Source organism: Oryzias melastigma, linkage group LG6, assembly GCF_002922805.2.
Source record: "Oryzias melastigma strain HK-1 linkage group LG6, ASM292280v2, whole genome shotgun sequence".
In the NCBI taxonomy this organism is placed as follows: Eukaryota; Metazoa; Chordata; class Actinopteri; order Beloniformes; family Adrianichthyidae; genus Oryzias; species Oryzias melastigma.
Genome location: NC_050517.1, coordinates 3,850,209 through 3,860,033, shown reverse-complemented (window position 1 = coordinate 3,860,033; position 9,825 = coordinate 3,850,209). Strand labels below are relative to the sequence as shown.

Below are 9,825 nucleotides of genomic sequence, written 5' to 3'. Positions count from 1 at the left end.
ATTCTAAGCAAACTGCGTGTATGAAAACTGATAAAAGACGATAACTTCACTGCATAAAACAGTTGTTTGAGAACGATAAGCACGCCCAAAACTGGGTAGTGAAGTTCTCTTTGTGGCTATCTGAGCAAACATATTTTAGGCTTTCAAAGGAGGAGACACTTCCTTTGAGGTTGGGGTCTTTTGTTCCATTACGATTATACATCCCAGAAAACTTTTTAAAATTCTTGTGCTGCAGGTTTCCCGTTCCAGTTGCAAAGTCCACAGCTTTGGGAAGAGAGAGCAGTCCATCAAGAGGAATCCTAATGTCCCGGTGGTGGTCAGAGGGTGGCTGTACAAACAGGTAAGGAGCAGATGTGAACAGCCAGATTTACATAATCCAACACTGTAGGTTTGGTCTGTCTGTGTTCCATGTATCTATGCTAACGACCCTTTGTTGTCATGGTTATAGTTCTGTGGGCGGGGTCCTGCGTACATCTGTTTTGATTATTTTATGGGGTAAACACAAAAAACACTAAATATAATTAAAGGAAATGATGACAATTGCCTTCACTTAACAAAAACTAGAAATGTCCTACTAAGAATAGTTTGAATCTAAATATTTAAACCTTATTTGATTTTGGAAGGCAGACTTTGTCTTTAACGTCATTGTGTAAAGACACAACAACAAACGAACATACAATGCAAAAAAAACCCAAACAAAATCAATAGGGCTGTGAAAGTTGATGCACACAATTAATAAATGATGATTAATGCGTTAATATTTATTGACGTCCTCAGGCGTCCTGTCCTGCAGTGTAATAAAACTGTCTAAATAAACTTAAACTTTTGTTACATTCTGTGATCGAGATTTTATTAAATTACAGAGATAATATGGCATTTATTTGTAGTTTTTGGATAAAAGCGATCTTTTTTTTAAATAAATAAGTCGGAGAACAATCGTCAGTCTGACGGCTGTAATGCAGCAGCAGCCGAGCACCTGCTATAGGAGGCGGAGCCTTTTGGGTTTGCCCAACTCGTCGTTTTTCGACTTGCTGGCTGTTCCCACTAAATCACGAGTCCCCAACCCTCAGGACACGGTATCAGATGCAGAAGCGGTAATGGGCTAGGGTTAGGGTTAGGGTACTGGTCTGGTCTGGTCTGCGTCCCGGTACCAAATCCCCTCTGGTTCCGGGGGTTTGGGAGCCCTGGTTAGATATTTCCCTGTCTGTAGCCAGGTACCAAGCGGCCCTCAGATCGGTTCACGGCCTCAAGGTTGGGGAACAGCCAGCACATCAAAAAAGGATGAGTTGGGCAAACCCATCAATATGTGGCGTGGAGGGGTCCTGAAGCTTCATGGAGAAAGAATCTGTTTCTTTATTTAGACGCAGTTCTTGGGAATCCTAGTGATGCACAGCGATCCTGTGCAAGACGTCTATCAACGAAACAACTAAACCACAACTAAACAGTGAAACCACATCAAGCATGTGCTGCTGGAGCTCCCTCATCGTTTCAGGCTCGCTTTGCTAAACTTTAACATGGAGATTGATTATAATTTCAAGAAGCGATTCAATTCACTTCACCAGAATCTGGATCAATTCAGATTCTGATTTTTTTTTAAGCTCCATTTAATTCAATTTTAATTTTACACGTTTAGACACATTTATTTATAAATATATTAATAATCTAATATACGTTTCAATTATATTTATATGAATCTGATCCAGTTCACATCCTGTAAATGTATCAGTGAAATAATGAGATTGTTAATATCATCCAGTGTTACATGGATTCTCTAAAGGAGAAGTTCTAACTAAAATGTTCAGATCATTAACATTGTAAACATTGTTCTGCTTCTCCTGGAGGACGTTTCAGTTTGACCTCTAGGTGGCGATCACGTTATAGCATTACAACTTATTCCAGAAGAAGAAGAAAGTATGAGCAAAAAACAATGTTTTAGACCACAAATAGTAACTTTAAAGAATATTTTCTTTGAAAATTTCTTCATGTCTGAGTTTATAAAGATGTTCATTTAGTAAGTAATGTATGTTTAGGTCGACCGAGCGTTAGCATTAGCCATCCTATGGAAAATTCCATTATATGTTAGCATCAAGGTAGTGGACTTTAGCTGTATGTGCTAAATCGATTTATATCTTTTATGAATCGATTATTGAATTGATCTATCAAGCTCAAATCGATTCAAATTGATTTTATCAACTCAGCCCTACATCAGCTGCTATGTTGTACTCCTCTTTTAAAGGATATTCCTGTCAAATATTTGAGTGAATTCAATGTTCTGATGTTGTGAAAACTGTGACTGAACACTGACTCATGCCGTCGTAATTTTTTAATTGTTCTTTTAATTGTTGAATTGAAGCTGTTTATTAAAATTCAAGCGAAAACATAAAAATTCCTGTTAAAAGCTAATTGCTATTGAAAACATTTTTCACATTACAGCTGAAAGTAAATATTCATCACCACTGCTTCTTGGTTCTTTTAACTTCCTGCTTGATGACATTTCCTTAAGCAGCCCAGTTTTTTTGAACTCCTCTTCATTTATCACTCCTTGATAATGTAGGGCACCTGCTGTTGATCTCAGGAAGACAGATTTTTTTGGTATACCTAAAATAGCTGTAGTTGGCGCCGTCCCACTGAAGGCTTTCTTTCTTTTTGCCTGTTGAGGACCAGCAGAGTGTGATGTTCCTGATAATCAGATTATACAGACATGACACAGACTCAATTACACCATTACACACCACACTACATTTTAATTGCAGTTTTTTTTTAAATCTTTTTAGAGATTTAAAACAGTCTCAGTCTTGCAACTGCAAACACATAAACTGAGTTCATTTTCCCACTTATGAGTGTTACCTGTTAGTATTTTAGTGCATCTCCATCCAAAGCATGAGCGTATGGAAGAGTTTTTTTCTGATCCCTCCTGTGCTATTTAAAGATCCTGTTTTGTGCCATGAAACACAAAAGACTAAAAGCTTCAGTGAAGGAGTCGTGTCTGCTGCACAGGAGCAGCAAACAACCACAAAGTGATCCGTCTGCTCTCCCGCTCACTCGTTACCTCAGCCGTCGTCCGCGCATCTCAACTCTCTGATCATTGTCCTTCCCTGGTTGGATCTGCAGACTCGTGCTAGTGCATTTTAGACGCCCTGGCCTCGCTCCCCCCGTAGATCTTTGTCCACAGTGGTCCTGTTTAGTCTGATAGTTCTAATTCATTGACTTTTTACCAACACTGTGTTGTTTTCTTCCATGGCAGGACAGCTCGGGGATGCGTCTCTGGAAGAGGAAGTGGTTTGTTTTGGCTGACTTCTGTCTGTTCTACTATAAAGGTGAGATTTTGCATACTGCTGACTCGACTTAACAAGGGAAAAAAGGCTCCTCTGGTTATGCCCTATTCGGCATTTTGGGGTCTGTTGTTTTTAGCAGCCATAAAGGTCAACACGTTAACAAACCAACTTTGGGCTGCAATCGATGTCCAGCAGATTGTAAACTCACTCAACGCTACAAATGGTTTGTAAAAAGCTTTTTAAATGAAAACAAACACTAGAGATTCACTAGAAAAGATCAAAGTTTTTAGTAAAGATTTGATAGGATTTAAAACCTGTACAGGAAATGTAGAACTCACAAGGCCCCCTGATTTAATGGAATGTGAGCAGAAGTGTAAAAACATATTTTTGTGGGAGCAGCTCAGCCATGAATGTCTAAACGTAAACCATCTCAATTAAACCTGGGAGAACTCAGGCATTTTTAAAAGTATTATTTTATTTTCTCCAGCCAAAGAATCACTGAGGAGGGGTAAAAGAGGCACATATAACTCCGGAGCTTCAGATTTTAGAACTCTGCTCGAAACCCATTTTTGGGATCATAGGGTTGCTGGAGCCTATCCTAGCATCAGTTGAGTGAAGATTGGTTCACCCTGAACAAGTCTGGAGTCTGCACGACACGATCACAAACACTCACATTCACACTGACGGGAATTTACAATCCTCAGTGAACGTATGCAGCCTCCCATGCATGAGGAGAACGTGCACTCTGCACACAGAATGAACCAGCCAGGATTTGAACCAGGACCTTCATGCTGTGAGATGAGACTGCTAACCACTCCACCACCATGCCGCCCAATACTAGAGATTTAGTATTTAGTCACATTCAAATTAAAACTAAATTTGATACATGAAAAGGAAGAAAGTAAATCCATCCATCCATCCATCCATCTTCTTCCGCTTCATCCTGGACCGGGTCGCGGGGCAGCAGTTTAAGCAAAGATACCCAGACTTCCCTCTCCCCGGCCACTTCCTCCAGCTCTTCTGGGGGGACCCCGAGGTGTTCCCAGGCTAGCCGAGAAACATAGTCTCTCCAGTGTGTCCTGGGTCTTCCCCGGGGCCTCCGCCCAGTGGGACATGCCCGGAACACCTCACCAGGGAGGCGTCCAGGAGGTATCTGGATCAGATGCTCGAGCCACCTCAACTGGCTCCTCTGGATGCGGAGGAGAAGCGGCTCTACTCCGAGCTCTCTCTGGGTGACTGAGCTTCTCACCCTATCTCTAAGGGAGCGTCCAGCCACCCTCCGGAGAAAACTCATTTCAGCCGCTTGTAGTCGGGATCTCGTTCTTTCGGTCACGACCCAAAGCTCATGACCATAGGTGAGTACTGGAACGAAGATCGACCGGTAAATTGAGAGCTTTGCTTTCTGGCTCAGCTCTCTTTTCACCACAACGGACCGGTACAGCGACCGCATAATAGCGGACGCCGCTCCAATCCGCCTGTCGATCTCACGCTCCGATCTCCCCTCACTCGTGAACAAGACTCCAAGATATTTAAACTCCTCCACCTGAGGCAGGAGCACTACACCCACCGAGAGAGGACAAACTAACTTTCTCCGGTCGAGAACCATGGCCTCAGACTTAGCGGTGCTGACCCTCATCCCAGCCGCTTCACACTCGGCTGCAAACTGCTCCAATACATGCTTGAGGTCCTGGCTTGATGGAGCCAACAGAACAACATCATCTGCAAAGAGCAGAGAGGAAATCCTGTGGTCCCCAAACCAGATCCCCTCCGGCCCCTGGCTGTGCCTAGAAATTCTGTCCATGAAGACTATGAACAGAACCGGTGATAAAGGGCAGCCCTGCCGGAGTCCAACATGCACTGGAAACTGGTCTGACTTACTGCCGGCCATGTGAACCAAGCTCCTGCTCCGGTCATACAGAGACCGGACAGCCCTGAGTAAGGCTCCCCGGACCCCATACTCCCAGAGCACCCTCCACAGGACACCACGGGGAACACGGTCGAACGCCTTCTCCAAATCCACAAAACACATATGGACTGGATGAGCGAACTCCCATAGAAACGTCATGTGGAATAATTTTCATTCACAAAAAACGTATGAATTTTAAACTATAATATTTTTGAGGAACTTGTAATTTAAAGCCAAAAACTTGAACCTTGACAGCAAAACTCAAAAGTAGAAACTGGAGTCTGATTGTGAAGCCGACAACTCAGCGGGTAAATCTGTGTGGGTGGGCAGTATTCAGATCCATCTGGGTGAATTTCAACTGGAAATCCTGCAGCAGACTCTCTGGTGACACATTCGCTCACCACTGGGCTCCTGACCCTCCCCGCTTGCCGTAATCTGCCTCTCCACCCTCCACTTTTCATCTCCATATTTTGAAGGCAGCCTTCTGGGAGGAGCTCAGCTGCAGGCTCATCTTCCTCAGGAGGGTGCAATCAATGCTCTGCCATTTCATTTTTCTATTTGTTTTTTAGTTCAAAGCTTTTCCTTTTCATCTTAAGACACACTTGATCTTTCCCCAGCAGCACTTCTGTCCCCCTAATCTATTGTTTGGTCCAGACGCCCTGAGTCCTGTTTCTGTTTTTATGTGCTGTTTCCTACTTTGATGTGATCTGTCCAGCTGGAGAGGTCAGGCTGATGGTAGCTGGTAACCTGTTTAAGAAAAATGCATAAAATTAACAAATAAACAACATAAACATGGACAAAACTACACAATATTTTAACATTTATTTAGGTTTTATATGCATTTTATCTTATGCTACATAACAATGTGTAGAAGCGATTCAGAGGGGAGTGGATGAAATATCTAGATTTGTTTTTTTCTTCATTTATTTTCTCTACTGGATCATTAACCAATCATGTTTCATGTTTATGCTCCAGTAGTTAGTAGGAAAAAAGGATGACGGCTCTCCAAAGTAAACCTAAAGTATAACAAGAGAAAACGTCATTTTTGTATTATGTTTAGAAAAACATTTGCTTCACTTGAATCTTCCTGTTTAGGACAGGAAGTATTTTATTTTGAAAAAAATTCATATGAGCTTCTGTCAAAAAAAAAAAAAAAAAAAAACGACTTTGACAAAATTCCAGTTTATCTTAATTTTTATGCATTTATTCACGCCCAAAAATCAATATAATTCATATTTATTATAAAGAACGACACTGTAATGATGCAGAGTAGTATCAAAGTTTCCTTAATGGGTAAAAATAAAGGTTTTGCAGCTTCTATTAGGCCCAAATGGCTCTTTTACTGCAAGGGTTGCAGACTCCGTTTTTTTATGTTAAAATGGATTAAAATCATGGTGTGTGTTTAGCAGGTGTTTGTGCACCCTGCAGAGTCAGGACCTTGTACTGCTCCCCTTAACAAGTATCACAGTTTGAAAGGTTTTTGGTATCCAGCCACGAGTCTCTCACTTCTTGCTTGAGGAATCTCCATCTATTCTTTACAAAAGTCTTCCAGTTCTTTGAGACTTCGGTGATGTCTGTTCCTCTGATCTGGTCTAGTCATAGATTTTCAATGATTGGGAAGATCTCTGCAAAGCCTTCAGTTTATCCTCTTAATGTAAGACAGTGTGGATTCTGAGGTGTGTTTAGGATCATAATGATTTGGAGAAGACATCCTCTCTTCAACTTTTTCACCGATTACATCAAGTTAGTGTCCAGAATCTGCAGAAATGTTGTGGAATCCGTTCTTCCTTCTGCTGGTGAAATGTTTCCTGATACAAGCCCACAGCATGATTGATCCACCCCCATGCTTAACAGCTGAACAGAGGTTCTGTTCATCAAACTCTGGACCCTTCCTTCTCCAAACAGACCTTTGCTCAATGTGGTTCCATGTGAACCGGCTCGGTCCACAGAACTTGTTTCCAAAATGCATCAGGCTGGTTTCTATGTTCATTTGTGAACTTCAGACGTTGAATTTTGAGGTTTTCTTCTGATGACTCTTCCATATTTGTACTAGTATCTCGTGACAGTAGAGCAATGCAGAACAACTCCAGAGTCTGCAGGTTCTGGAGGATCCTTCAGTCAAACGTGGATTTGGACTTCTCACAATCCTGCAGCTGATCTGTCTGAGACTTTTCTTGATTTTCCAGATTTGCTTTAACTTCCACTCTTCCTGTTGACTGACATCTCTTACTTACATTCTGTACAGAGGATACTGGAGTCTTAACACGCTTTGGTATCTTCTAACAGCCTTCTCCTGCTTTGTGAGCATCAACTATTTACAGTTTCCGTGTTCTAGACAACTGCTGGAAGAACCCACGATGCTGATTGGTGGAAATCTTTGCCGATGATGATTGTAAACAATCCGCGACACGGTCAGGTCTCAGCTTTTCTGAAGGGGGCGGAGCTTACTATAAGTTCTGCAGGGTGTCAAAACATTTGCACACTTCATTATTTTGTTTTCCGTTATTCTGAAAGGATAAATGATGGAAATAGTCTTTTTTTTTACATGTTAAAAGAATGTCTCATCTGTAATCGTACATCTTTAGTGGATGTTTCCATCTTTCCTTGGCTTCTTTATGCACAGTAATATAACATTTTACCTTTTGATCCCCACTGTAAATAAAGAAACTCTCAGAAATACTACAAGAACATGTTAAAAACAGCAAAAATCTGTTTTTTATGGGAGTGGATCTTTGAGGAAACTATACAGGGATTGAAGAGTAAACTCCAGTATACTGTAGATTACTTTACCGGCAAAACCTTATGAAAAGATTGTCTGAGTTTATGTGAAAGACATTTTGTTGAGTATTTTAAAAACTGAAATGAAGTCATGAAAAAATTGATATTTTTACTTTACTTTTTTATTTATATATTCACAAAAGTCTGTAGCTGTAGTCAAATCTTTCAGTTTAGTGAACCAATATGATGAAAACTAACATAAATCGCAGTTTATAAACTCTTAAATGTTTCATAAATGTTAATAACGTAAGCATGTGTTTTTATGTAATTAAGATAAGCTCTATTATCTGTAATTTACTTAGATTAATTGCATTGACATGCCCGTCTCTGATCAGGGAGGCTGCACATCTCTTCTGCCTCCTCTAGGGGGCGCCACAGCAAATGATCTGCATCTATTTACCAATTTCACTTTCTGGAATCTGGATTGAAATGATTTCAGTAATTATCCTGTGGAGAGGGAGCGTGGACCTCTCATTGTAATAACCTTCTCCGTCTGGGAAATCTGCACATGCATGGGCACAGTGCTGCCTGTAATTAGCATTCATACAGACGATGGTATTCAACCCCCCCTCGCTTGAGAGGGAATCTGTTTATAAAGCTTTGCATACTCACTGCACAGAAATGAGCATCGCAGACGCTCACTCTTATGCTTGAGGGCGTAAGAATCATCTCAGTATCATTTGGAACATGCCTTCGTCCTTCCTCTGACCCCCCCATCGTAAATACTTTACAATGTGCTGATTGGATGTAATTGAAGCTCTTTTTTCATGCCAGGCCTGCGTGATGTGTTTAAAATGACACGGGTGTGTGTGAGATGAAAAGAGCTCCCCGCCTCACCAAGCATGTGGAGAATGTCTCCTCTAAGGGCCCTTGGATTATTTTTAACTGATTACAGCTTGAATCCACAGTGCTGTCTTATCAGCTCTCAGCCAAACACTCAGAACCACGCACACATACTCTCAAACCATTGAGCCACACCACACATGGGACGTACGTTTAAGAACACACTAAACGCATGTTTGGTCCATGGTGCTCACACTGGACAAGCAGGGAGGGGCTTCTTGTTCTTTATTTCTGTTTACTAGCACAGGTTTGGTGTAATCTGGTGAATCTCGCTCCAGTCTTTGTCTTTCACAAACTGCAGTAGTTAATTTGTCCTGCATGATCACTTTTCAACATTTGGTTCTTCCATGAATTGAAAGGGACGCCAAAGATGTCACTACCAAATCTGAGTCCCTCATTGGTCAAAGTTCAACTGGTTTAACTTTTAGCCACTTTCAGTGAAAGAATCAGAATCCTGCAGAGGAATGTTTTAACCACCACCAGTGTATGAATGTGTGTGTGAATGGGTGAATGGGTCTGTGACTGTGAAGCGCTTTGGGCCCTCGAAAGAGGGTAGAAAGCGCTATACAAGTATACGCCATTTACCATTTACGCCACTTTAACACTTGAGGCGTCACCGGTGACGCTTAAACACAAAATCTTTAACATACTGTAACTTTTCAACAGAAAACACAATAATTCCAGTAGATTCTGAAGGAGAAAAGCGGCTCATCGGCCTTAGAGTCCTCCATAAAATTTTTTTCTTATTCAAAAAAAACGTTCCCAGTAGTGTACGCCACAGTTTTGAGCGTGGAAACCTGAAGCACACATATACACGCCTTCACATAAACTTTTGAGTAGAAGTGGACACTAGACACGCATTGCTGAGGTTTCTGTGACTGTAACACACAAATGCCCTACAGAGACAGTCAGTGAGAAACAATTATTTGGAAGATTTTAAATAGTATGAAACTTTAGTCATTGCATTAGTCTGGGTGTGTGTGTGCGGTTTGGTCATCGCCGCACATCAAGCTGCCAGCTGGA

General features: G+C 41.5%; 1 protein-coding gene across 8 annotated transcripts in view; it reads left to right on the top strand.

Annotated features, from left to right (window-relative positions):
- The window catches only part of plekha7a (pleckstrin homology domain containing, family A member 7a), a 186,547-nt gene that overhangs the window by 129,631 nt on the left and 47,091 nt on the right, over positions 1-9,825 (top strand). For all 8 annotated transcript variants that reach the window (XM_024281145.2, XM_024281141.2, XM_024281137.2 and 5 more), the window contains 2 exons: positions 236-340; positions 3,245-3,317. In XM_024281145.2, coding sequence (XP_024136913.1) covers positions 236-340; positions 3,245-3,317 — 178 coding nt within the window. The remainder of the gene's footprint in view (positions 1-235; positions 341-3,244; positions 3,318-9,825) is intronic.